Source organism: Microchirus variegatus (assembly GCF_963457635.1).
Source record: "Microchirus variegatus genome assembly, chromosome: 22".
NCBI classification, from domain to species: Eukaryota; Metazoa; Chordata; class Actinopteri; order Pleuronectiformes; family Soleidae; genus Microchirus; species Microchirus variegatus.
In genome coordinates, this window is record NC_139823.1 from 3193255 (window position 1) to 3206153 (window position 12899).

A 12899-nucleotide genomic window follows, 5' to 3' on the forward strand; every position below is an offset into this window, starting at 1 on the left:
TAGGATTTAACTTAAGTCAAAACAATTGAACAATTGAGAAGTCAGTGGATTCAAGAAGAAAGTTGCATTTCAGTGGACATTTTATTCACTGACACAAAAAGGACACATGCTATGGTGGTAAAGTAAGTATAAAAGGTAAAAAAACAGAATAAAAAAAAAAAAAACGGAAAAAACGGAATTCTAAAAAATTAAAACGGAAAAAACGGAATTTGGAAAAAAATAAAACGGAATTTGGAAAAAAATAAAACGGATTTCATAGGGCCCTAGTTAATATCATGTTCACTGCATTCTGTTTCTTTTTAGTCCACACAGAACCATCCCTTGTACATTCAGGGTGCAGTGAGACCAAAAATATGCTTTTCTTTGGATGCCTAACATTTAGTATATCTATAGCAGTGGTTTACTTTAGTGTTACTGTATACTGCAGGCTCACAGGGTCTTAAAAAAATATTAAAAGTTGATAAATCAATTTTGGGAAAATTAAGCTCCTTAAAATGTATTAAAAAGTCTTAATTGCGATTTCATGAGGTATTCGATTTTCTTCATAGAGTTTGACTGCAAATGGTATGCATAAATGTATTTATTTTCCTCCGTGCTTTTGTTAAAAATAATGCACTGGCATGCTCGCCCTGCAAGATTGAGTTCCTTTGTATGGTTGTGCGCTATAGATTTAATTCTAAACTAAAACTGTTTTGTAAGTTGAATATGTGTCGGTGATTACAGCTTGAAGTGGCGATAAGCTCTTAAAATATTTTGAGGTCTTGAAAAAGTCTTAAAAAGGTATTGAAATTAACTTCAGGATTCCTGTATATACCCTGTACTCCCTGCAGTAGACTACACTGCACTATATTTGTGCTTCAAATACAAACACTTACCTACACCTTATTCTTGTTCAGTCATTTATATAAGTACTAGTGTACAGTATATGGGAAAAGCCAACCCTTGAAATTGTGGTGCTGGTCTGGAGCCCTGATATGTATAGTGTTAATAAAATTGTTTATTTGATATTTACTTAAGCACAGTCTACACTCAAACATCAGACTTGAGTCATAAATGTAGGCCTATACTGTTTATTAATCATTCACACTCTCATTCTCAATAACAGGGATGACGGACGATGAGATCCTTCGATCTGAGATGGTCTCGCAGTTGTGTATGAATGACCGGACACACAGTGCGCTTTTGGACCTTGTATCCTTCAGCACTAAACAAATACCATAAATGGTCACAATATTTAATTACTTCTGGAAAATCTTTTTTTTTTTTTTCCTTATCAGTGTTTCCTTAGATTCCTGAGAATCCCAACCCCAAAAGTGGCATCGTACCAGGGAGTTGTAGTTTTGAGGAGATGCTATCTGCTGTGGCTGACTTTAAAGCCCCAGTGTTTGAGCCTGGAGGCTCCATGCAGCAGGGCATGTACACACCCAAAGGTAGGATGACTCAGACCATTGTAACAAATACCCTGTTAATTTTTTTAATTGAGTTGTTTGTCGTATGTGTGTGGTAAATTTACATAGAATTAGAGATGTTGAAATAAATAGAATTGTTTGTTTTGAGCATAGAAACAAAAAAAAAAATGTTTGCTGTCAGGTATTGACCATGCTTGGTATTGCTAGGGGAGTATTGATGAACTAGAACTCACAAAGACATTTAGCTTTTAATGTAGTGTTTGTGGGTTGACAGAGATCTGCTGGAAGGAACATTTTGCTCCAGATATCAGGTCAGCTAGGTATTTGTTCTTTTAAATTACTGAGTACTTGTAATGTACAAGTGTTGTTGTGCAGACTCAAGGTTTCCTGTCCCCCTAGCGAAAAAGTTAGTGTTCATCTTTTGTATGCTGAATGCTTTCTGTGCTACATCTGCAGAACTGAATTTTTACCTTTTAGTGAGATGTCTACTGCCCTCTATTGGTCAGTTTTATTGTTAAAAATGCAATGTGAAAGGGAATTACATGTTTAAAATTAAGAGAAAATGTAAAAACGGAACAAAAAACCCTAAAAGAAGTCTACTGTTGTGTGTAAAAAGAAATTCATTGAGGTCTAATTTATATGTGGATGGTAAAGTACATTTCTTCCCAATATCAGTTGTACTTTAATTGCTATTTTCTGGTATAGATTTTACCACAATGTCTAACCTAAGATAGACTAACATGTTTACAAAATTGCTCTCTGTTGCACTCCTAATATTTTGATCTATGAATAGAAATTCTTCAGCGTTAGGTCTGTCATAAATGTAGCCGGCCACTTGGGGTCAGGCTTAAACCACTTAAAAGAGGAGGTGAAAACAGGAAGAAAAACGATTCATTGTGATTTTGTAGCAGAGTTTACTAAACATTTCCCTCCCTTCTGTCACTTAGCGGAGGTGTGGGAAAATGAGTTTGACCCCATCATGGTCATCCTCAGAACAGTCTATCGACGTGACGTCCAGTCAGCGATGGACAGATACTCAGCATTGTAAGTGTAACAATTAAAGTTATTCCTTTAAATATGTCTTGTATCATGAGAGCAGTGTTTTTTTAAGTTTCATGGTATAATCTCTATCTATATTGGTATTTTGTATGTATTTGACCTACCATTGTGTTATTTTTCTTGAGTATTGTGTGTATTTGTCCATACCGACCTACATCTTGATCTACTCGGGGGCCCTTCCTCACCTGCTGTTGAAGGGACATGATTAGAAAGGTCAGGCCTGCTGGGCACTGCACTTGGTTCCAATTAAATTGCTCTTGAGGAAAAAAAGAATCAATTTATTATTACGGGGTAAAGTGTTGTAGAATCGAGGAAATCTTTCTTCTTCGATTGCAATGCAGACATCTCCCAAGACAGATGTGTTGGTAGAGTTGTTGAAGGAGATATTTGGGGTCTCTGTGTTTAAAAACGATTGGAAGATAACCTTTTTTCAATGGGATGTGTAGCTAAATACGTCACAGTTAACTTCACAAACCCTTTTCTTTGCCACTACTTTATTTTTTCCAAGCCAACTGGAATGGAGCCATATTTCTCCTTGAAACATATTCAAGCTGTCATTTCCACTTTCGCACTGATGCCAGCCTCATGTTGCTCATTCACGCTGTTTGGTTATGATGGATTGCCTGTCAAGCTGGCCATGGTGTTATATAACAATGATCCCAATATCACTAATGGAGTGCGTGACCGTGCTGCTCATCAACTGTTCTGTTGCATAGACAAAAATATTTTGTACAGTGAATTATTATGAACAGTAATAGCTGGGACTTTGTCAAACTCAAAACTTTTATTACATTTCAGCGAACAGACATTTTTATCGGTGGTCATTGGCTTGTTGTTCACCTGATGTTGAATGTTTTTCTTTTTTTGTGGACTAGTTTGAAACAGTCTGGTATTCACACCGGCAATCCATGGCCACCGTACAAGGAGAGGACACCTTTGCACCCGTGTTACAAAGGCCTCATCAAACTGTTGCACTGCAAGACACTACACATTGTGATATTTACTCTCCTTTACAAGGTGAGCCTTTTAACCACTATCATTGATCATACATTGCTCAATTTACACCTTAAACTAGACCCGACTGTGTTTGACCTGACTATTTAATTGATGCATTAACTAATGGTTTAATATGTTCTAGATATGGATGGATCATCAGAACATGTCTGAGCATGTGCTGTGCATGGTGCTGTACCTGATTGAGCTCGGCTTGGACAACCAGGTTCAAGACAACAAGGGAGATGAGGTGAGATATGAGGGCTGTGAGCTACAGCCAACTCTTCACATTGCGTAGACTGCAAACCTGCATCCTACAAAATGTATCTCTTATGCTTTCAGGAACCTTGCATTGAGGAGCACTGCCATGACAGCTGGTTCCCTGGCACCAACCTCCTCTCCAACCTGCACCATGTCATCAATTTTGTGAGAGTTCGGGTTCCTGAGACGGCTCCTGAAGTGAAAAGGGAGGCCCCTCCCAGCACCAGCACTGAAGCTTCCTCTTATGGCCAGGTAACACAAGCTTTGCTTCAGGCAAGGGCTGGGCGATATGGCCACAAAAGTTATTATGACAAAAATTTATCACATCAGTTGATATTGATAATTATCTAATATATATTAAATCATGTCACTATATATTACTATTGAATTATTGTCAGAGGTAATGTATTATCATGATTGTTGTTTTAAAGATATGCAAATTTACATTATCGAGTATTTAAACTACTTTACAAAAACTGATGAAACAAACTGAAACTCCACAAATTCACTGAATGATTCAGCAGTGAGTAGGATTCAGTGTCACATGACCACTAGTGGTTCTATGTGATCACATGACATCTCATTGGCATCCTCCCTGTCAGACAGGTTAGCTGCTTGTGGTTGTGCTAATAGGGAGAAAATTAAACAGCTGCCTGGGTATAGATAGATATTAAATAGTGTTTATCTTAAGTTATTTGTTTTTATTGGAGTTGCCCATTTAGTGCATGTTTGCACATCTGTTCTAAGTTTAAAAAAACAAAGTCATTAACCTGGTTAATACAAAGCAACTTTTGTGGTTTTACTGCTCTCTCAGGTTAAAAAAGTGATACTGGTTTTGGGGCCCCCAAACCAATTTCATCTTAAGGCCCCATAAAGGATTGGGCCAGCCATGACCAGCCCCTACAACAAAGTATTTTATTTACCTTATAGAACATTCAGTTATAAGTCTTTGAATGCTTAAGTTTATCTCCCGCCCTTATTGCTCAGTCCTTTTGAAAGCTGAGCTGAAAGACGGAACCATTAACTTTGCAATGTCACTTAGGTAATAATCACAGTAATGGTTCTATCTCTCTGTTTATGCAGCTCTGTGCTTCCTGTCTCTATTAAATGACATTGGTTGGAGAGCAGACCGAGCATCTTAGTACTTAAAGGGCAGTCATTACTGAACTTCTATTTATAGGGGAGTTAACGGGGTTCCTGCTGGATTATATTAGTCGTCACTTTACAAGGCCTGCATTGCTGTCAGAATTCTTTAGGTACCTTAAAGTCCTCCAGAAGTCAGTGAAATAGCTCTGTGCTGTCGATGCATGGTTTCCACAGTTTGGCATAGTAAATGACCCATGTCACTTCTGCTCATATAAATCAGTAAATCAGTAGCTCAGTGTGGCAATTATGCAAAACATTGTGAACAAAAGAGATGTAAATTGCACACAGATTATAATGGACGCATTCAAACAGAAAAAAGTACTGTTTCTGCCAACATGCTGTGCAAAGATTGATTTAACATCTCTTTCAGCTGCTGCTGTTTTATCAAATTATAACATCGTACCTGCTGCTTACCACCGAGCATCAACATGGTGCACATTGTGGACACTGGGTAAATGAATAGTTGAATAGATAATGGTGAAGACTTATTTTGGTGTGATACTTCAGTGGCACGTGTTAATTCATCATCTTAACATTGTTTATTTGGGACCTTCATATTCATCTGTCATGATCATTGTTACTGTCGTTCATTTTGCTGTACCTGCTCCACAGAACTCCAGACGTCTTTCAGGGAATTGGAGAGAGGTAGCCATCTGCACCTGTTTTTTTTTTTTAATGAAAAAAATAATATTTTTATTCTTTTTATGAAAGAAAATTTGTGCACGAGTTTTGTTTTGTGCTCTTCAAAGGAGGTCTGCTGTTGTGTGTCCTGGTTTGTGTATAACGTTGTGCTTCAGCAGTTTCTTTCCCTCTTGACTGCTGAAACTAATTATGTGTGTAATGCAGGTTTGGGTAAATGCTTTTTAACCGCATGTCAGTATGATGGATGTTGCCTTGACTGGGCTATATGATGTATGTTTATTTAACGGTGCAGCTCAGGTGCTTTTTGTCAGGTCAGGTCAGGGCAATCCTTCAGATGGCTTGTGTGCTTTTACATCAAGATGATTAGAATTTTACCTGGAATATGGTTGTGTTTTTTTTTAGCACCATCAGCAAAGGTATTCATGAGATGTCAGCTGAAATTTGGATAAAATGGACATTGAATTTGATGTCTTTATGTATAGTCTGACTATGGTAATGAATCACCTCTTCAATCCATCAAAGTCTTTCAGACGATTAGTGATGTAATTTTGAGGAGATGGTGTTTGTTCTTAAAGACTGGTCTGTCACAACACCCAGATAAAGGTGGAATTTGATGGCATGCTGGTCTAAGTTGTTTTCCCCTGTCCTTTCACATATTGTGTTAATATAGTGTGAGCTTGACACTTGATTTATTACAAGAGCTATTACTTTGCAAGTGTGTGACAGTATTTATACATACATGTTTACTGTGGGTTGTTATTTCTTAAATCACATTAGCTCTATCGAGCTGCTTAGCTACCCATGTAAAGCTAGATGTGTTTTTTTTTAAAATCTGATTTATATCTACATGGAATATTAAATTTTTATTATTATTATATGTTTTTCCCAGAACCTCCGTGAAGCTCAGATGTTCAGTCTTGTGGCGGAGCGCAGGAGGAAGTTCCAGGAAATAATCAACCGCAGCAACAGTGAAGCTACCCAGGTCATCAGGCCCAAGAGCTCCACACGCTGGGTCCCCCCAGGGACACCTCCACAATTGGTGACGGAGATCCTGGAAATCAGAGAAAGCATGCTGTCCCTCCTCATCAAGCTCCACCAGAAAATGTCATCCAGGCAGAACTCTCTGTCAGCATCCTGGCTAGAGGATATGGACACGAGCCGTCATGCTCATGGAGATGGTATTACAGCTATTGAGAGAATCCTCACAAAGGCAGCCACTCGCAGCTGCCAAATCAAGCGTAGCATCCAGGACATTTGTGGAAAGGTGTGTCCTCCAGTGCCACCAAAGAAGAGCAGTCCCTCTGACAAGAAAACCATGGATAAAGAAGAGAGGTAGTGTATGTTTTTAACTGCACGTGCACAGCTCTGTAAAATTAAAGTTGGTTTTTAAATGGCTGAGGGCAGTGAGTGCATAAGATTGAGAATGCGGTCATAGTAAAACAAGAAAAATGCAGGGCTCTAGAGTGGGAAATCTTGCAAGTGCAACAACATTTTTTCTTTGTTTGCTAAGGTGTAGTGAACATTTCCACAGTTTCCCATAAGCGTGTTTGTGTGAACATGTGTTTACCAGGTGGAAGGGGTGGTGGTGACTTGACAATATACTCACTACAGTAAACCACACTACACCACAGTATACTATAGTAGTATTCTGTGTGTCTGTATGCCACCCTTTATGCCATTTATAACTTTACTGTGTGTGTACATGCATTCAAATGAAGACAGACATGGATATAAAAATATGAATGTATATGGAAAATGACAAAAATACAGTCCTTAAAATTGATACGAGAGAAGCACCTTTCTGTTCATGGTTTTAAACTCTTCTGCACTTTTCTGGAGAAAGAAGTCTTGTGAAGTGCACAAATACCAGTACCCAAGAATATATTGAAATGCATACCGTGACTGCAAGATCTTTCAAATTGTACCTCAATATGAATTTTAGGTCATACTACCCAGCCCTAACTTTAAATCTATAATTTTGTTATGCACACACTGTAAAAATTGTAAACCACTATTATGTGCAAGGACCATTAGTTTGAATTCATTCCCGTTTTCCTCTATATATCCTAAGGAGAAAGGGGTGAATGTGATAATTAATCATGATGCTCTCCTGTTAATATATGCCAAAGCAGCTGATTTAAAATAGCTATTTATCAAATTTCGCTTACCTTCTTTTTGGAAAGATGTATAACAATGATTTATTGACAAGACAAATCAGAAAAACAAATCAAGTCAAAGTCAGGCCGTTTTGGCTGTTGGCTTCAAATCCCCCTACCAGTCTGTGTTTTCAAGTCCTCTCTAATCATGATGGAATGGGCTATAACCATTTGATAATGGCCTGCTTTTTGGGTTGGCTTCACCCCACACACAAAGGTAATGGTAGAATTGAGTCCCATTCTCTTGAACAGAGCAGTTTCCATGGCAACAGTCAGGCAGCAGTACCCAGGGCAGTAAGAATTGAGAGGCTGCTGCCCACACCTTAGGCTGATTGTCAGCACCCCTGAAGCCATCAGTGAAAATTATTGAGCTGCAAAGCTCCTGTCAGCCTTTGTTTATGCGTTCTTATTAGGGATTTAATTTACAGTCAGGTCTCACCCTGAGAGTCTGCAGAGCAGAGCTCAACCCATCATTTTATTTTAACAATTGCCCCTTTTTTGTGTTGAAATATGACATGTGCATTTAGTAGTCATTTGCTTTGATTTCAAGTTTGAAAACTGGTTTGCTGTTGTAGGTATTGTAAGATAACCTTTCATTGGTTCTGTCTTGCAGACGTCAAAGGGCTAGAGAAAGACAGCAGAAACTGCTTGCTGAATTTGCCTCCAGACAGAAGAGTTTCATGGAAACGGCTATGGATGTTGGTAAGAAAGAGCCTGCTTTTGCACTGACTATTGCTTCATTTTATCTGGGCTGCAACAATTATTCGATTAATCCATAACTAAATTAATCGTCAACTGTTTTGATAATCGATTCATTATTTTTTAAGTAATTAAAACAGACTTCTTAAATATTATATTATTAAATATTTTCTGGGTTCTTTGCACCATATAACAAATAAATCATTAACATTAGTCATTTTGGTTTGTGGACAAAACAAGACATTTGAGGATATCATAATTTCAAGGTTTGGGAAACAACAATCAACATTTTCTCACATTACATTTTCCAACCAGTCTGGTTGTTAAAAGACCTTTTATAAAACCTCTAAGTTGAGGACTTTTTGTTTGAAGGACATATTAATGTAGCCCTTTTAAAGAAAAATGCTCTTGGCTGAAATAAACCTATCACTGCTATTCCTTTTACACTGGGGCAAGGTGACAGTGGGCTGAGTCCACAGTTGTGGTTTCTGTGGGCCTGTTAGGGGAAACTGAGAGGAGAGGGTTCCTCTGGGAGTGAGGGTGACTGCTGGTTGAGGGCACAAAGGATCAAAGCACTAATAGTGGGCTGGACTTCCAGGACCTGCTCTGACACAGTATGGTTAGCGAATGAATAATGGTTGCTGTGATCAGATGGACCATTTTGGCAGGACTGTAGTCTGACCTCTCTCTGCACACGTCTTCTGAAGCAGTGACTTTAGTTGCAAGCCAACTTTTGGCAGTGCATCATCTGCACTAATGTGAAATTTAAACCGAACGGAAAGATTTAACCTACTACGTGATCTTTAATTTCAGCACGAATAATAATGACGGTATTTCTCATGGCTTCTGCCCTCTTCTCCACAAAATACCTCTGGGGATAGAATTGCATAAATGTCTTCCTTGTTTTTGGAAGCTTTTGTCACAGAAGTCACTTCAAATTGTGTTTATAATAAAAAGAACCTCTGTGTTAATTCATGTCATCTTTGATCGCTGCTGGGAAAACAGTTTAGATAAGGAACTAGGGCTCTGAGATGCAGAGTGATCATTTGTTTTCATTGTAGCTACTTACCACTGAAGACATAATAGAAACTGTGTGTGTGTGTGTTTGACGTCATTTTAAACAGAGATAATAATTTCTGTAAACCTTTCCTTGCTGTTCATTAGGCTTATCATTTGTTGCAGTTTAGATTTGTTGAGCAGTGTTGCGTATCGTCATTAGCTTTAAAAGGCTCTCAGTTTCCCTGCATGTGTACAATAGTTTAAAGAGGAATCACAAATGTATGCTGTGGGAAGCATAAAGCGCTTCCACACCAACAGACAGTGTCCTTGTCATTGTGTGTGTGTGTGTGTGTGTGTGTGTGTGTGTGTGTGCTCTGCATAGTATGTGTGTGTGTGTGTGTGTGTGTGTGTGTGTGTGTGTGACTCTGTGTACTGGGATGGCCTGGGGCTAAAGCTTTATTGTTGACATCTAATGCAAACAGCTTTCATTTCCCCAGGAACGCGGTGACCTCTCCTGTGAACATATTATTCCAAAAAAGCAATAAATCAATTTCCAACGCGGCTTGACATTTCTACGCAACACAAGCTGCTCAAATTGAACACAGTTCTTAACATTTAAAGCTAATATCACATCAGTAATTAATGTCCAGTGTTGTGGCTATCACAGAAAAGTAGAATTTACTTCCTTACTTACTCTCACCATTGATATTTGGATTAGATTTTTCACATTTTGGCTGTCAAAATGTTATTATTGTGTATGTTTTCATTTTTTTCTTCTTTCTATGATAGAACCCCCAGACACTGAGGCGGCCATGGACGTAGGAGCATCTGAAGTGATGGAGTCTGAGGTTCTTTACGAATGTGTGATCTGTGGCCAAAGTGGACCCTCCACTGAGGACCGTCCCATTGGTCTCGTCGTTCTCCTGCAGGCATCTTCAGGTACTGCATAACTTGTAGCCCAAATACTGCGTAAACTTTAGCCACAATCATAAATCCTCACAGTTTTATGCAAAATTTGTTTTTTGCTTTCAGTTCTTGGGCATCGCTGCAAAAACAAAGAAGCGAAAGATTTACCAACGAGCGATGAAGAGCACATCTACCCCGCAGACACGTGTGGAGTGGCTCACGATGTCAGGCTCACGCTGATGCAGAGATTCTTCAAAGATGTGGGTGTATTGCAGAAAATGTTGCCAGCTTTATAACCAGAGAAAGGTCAGAGTGCTTAGGGCACTATTAGGGATATGGTTTTGTTGGCTTAATATTACAACTTCAGCACGGGTCTCATCCTTTCTATGAAATGCTTGACACTGAGTTTTCCTGCATGTCAGCAAAGGAATGAATACTTTGTTTTACTGCGTCTGGTAGTAAAAGTTTGTTTGTTACAAAATGCACATAACAGTGCACAATAAGTACTCCAAACTAAAAGTATAAAGCCTAATGAAAACCTACTGTGGCAAATCCAACGTTCATTACAATCAATGACTTGGCTATAACCAAGTATGAGACTCTTAATTTACTCTTTACCTCATAAAACACAGAGTAATGTAAGCTAGTTAATTTCCACTTTGTTATATAGTTTGTTTGGTTGTTTATTCCAATATCTATTGAATCACCAGCACCACAAAAGGTCCAAGAGGTTGATGCTTTAGAGATCAATTTCCATACTGTAATTGATGTGAACATTCTCTTTTGATTTCTGCAGAGTTCTTGTCTGCAGTCCGTGTCAATAGGTTGGGATGGAGGCGTCTACGTCCAGACCTGTGGACACACTTTGCATATAGATTGCCACAAGTCATACATGGAGTCACTGAGGGTAAGAGAAATCTCATAATGAGCTAGTTATTCGAGAGACTGTTTTTGTTGCCTGCCGACTACATTAATCCAATAATAATTAATTACAAATACTTAAATTGGATAATGGTTGGTGTTTATTGTGTCATTTTATTGAAAACTGAGAAATTAAATATATTTTTTATTCTCTGTGCACCTGTCTTCTTTTTTTTTGTTTTACTTAAACTAAAGAATACATTTTTCTCTTTCAGAACGACCAGGTCCTCCAGGGTTTCTCTGTCGACAAGGGTGAATTCACGTGTCCCCTCTGTCGACAGTTTGCTAATAGCGTCCTTCCCTGTCGCCCCGGGCGGGGCACAGAGGGTGGAGCCTGGCATGCACACACAAACAAGAAGGCGGGTGTGCTGGTAAAGGAAGTAGAAGATCTCCAGGACAAACTCGGCCCTTTCCCTGTAAGTTTTATCGTAAAACTGGGAGTTGATCACTAAAGGCATACTGTGTGTCTTCCACAGCTGTGCCTTAAACACAGTCATCTCATTAGGGGCTGGTGGTAACAGAGAGTGATTGTAATTAGTACAATGAGCTGACACCAAATCACAGGGGGTGTTGACCAATGATGCAGATGGTAACGGAGGTTAATTCTCTCAGGAAATTAGCTCCTGTTTAATCAAACACCTGCTATCCTGAAAATGTTGGTGTTTACCAGACCCATTGGTACAATTAATCTATATCTGTGATTGTATGATGTCACTTATATTCGAATGCATAGTTCTCATAATTGGCTCTGTGGCTTATGCTACTTTTATTTGACAGAAAAACTTGTTTGTTGCATTATTTTTATAATAATTATTTTTACAGTAAGTCCTAAAAACAAATATCTCTGTCTTAAAACTTGATGTATCATAGGAAAGCCAGACTTTGTTTTATTTTGATGATATTTTGTTCTTATTATTTAAAGACGGAGTCCAACTTAAGTAAAGAGATGGAGTTGGTTATCAAGGACATCAAGAACACCACTCAGAAGAAATACATGGACTATGGCAAGAACCCTGGCTCTCCTGACAATGATTTTCTCTTCATGTACTCTGTAGCAAGGTAAGAGAAAACTTGTGTGATTAGATGGGACTTGGCTAATAGAGCCACTTGTAATAGTAATTAATTATCTAAATTGTACTCCGTACTTTACAAACCCATCCTGGGGTTGTGTTTTTTATGTCTCCCATTTTGTAATTTATAATGAAGTGTGCAATTAAAGCAAGAAAGTGATTTTGACTGATGGCCACCTTGTGGGAGTTGTCTCAGAAGGGCAACAGCTCCTAGTACGGCATCTCAAAGAACAAATTGTCACTATTATTGGTTTTATGGAGGGTGTACTCCTGGGGAAAATTCTATAGAAGCTTGGCCGAGTAGTATATTATACTCCTGTAAATGCGTATTTTACGAAGCTGGATTGTGTCAGTAAAGCTACCATGAACCGAAGTTCCAGCACACTGGATGTTCTGACATCATTTTACATTATTGGAAATACCTCTAGCCTGTTAGCAGTGCTGTACTGCTATTGAGGTATCTTGTTTTCTACAAGCACACAAACTGGTACAAACTGTGTTGGTGAAAAAGCACTTGATTTATCAGATAATCTACATCCCTGTCCTCACCTATAATCTGAGGCTGTTGGTAGTAACATTCATTACATGAATGTATGAGAGTCTGAGACATTTTGAAAGGTGGAAGTACTCGGAATAGA

General features: G+C 38.6%; 1 protein-coding gene across 1 annotated transcript in view; it reads left to right on the forward strand.

Moving 5' to 3' along the window:
* ubr3 (ubiquitin protein ligase E3 component n-recognin 3) overlaps nucleotides 1-12899 on the forward strand; it is a gene marked incomplete at its 5' end in the record, with an annotated part of 44123 nt that overhangs the window by 10180 nt on the left and 21044 nt on the right. Inside the window, 14 exons of the mRNA XM_083908795.1 lie at nucleotides 1106-1191; nucleotides 1289-1430; nucleotides 2357-2453; nucleotides 3344-3485; nucleotides 3607-3711; nucleotides 3804-3974; nucleotides 5481-5513; nucleotides 6400-6842; nucleotides 8280-8368; nucleotides 10154-10303; nucleotides 10397-10530; nucleotides 11067-11177; nucleotides 11407-11607; nucleotides 12114-12250. Coding sequence (XP_083764921.1) covers nucleotides 1106-1191; nucleotides 1289-1430; nucleotides 2357-2453; nucleotides 3344-3485; nucleotides 3607-3711; nucleotides 3804-3974; nucleotides 5481-5513; nucleotides 6400-6842; nucleotides 8280-8368; nucleotides 10154-10303; nucleotides 10397-10530; nucleotides 11067-11177; nucleotides 11407-11607; nucleotides 12114-12250 — 2041 coding nt within the window. The remainder of the gene's footprint in view (nucleotides 1-1105; nucleotides 1192-1288; nucleotides 1431-2356; nucleotides 2454-3343; nucleotides 3486-3606; nucleotides 3712-3803; nucleotides 3975-5480; nucleotides 5514-6399; nucleotides 6843-8279; nucleotides 8369-10153; nucleotides 10304-10396; nucleotides 10531-11066; nucleotides 11178-11406; nucleotides 11608-12113; nucleotides 12251-12899) is intronic.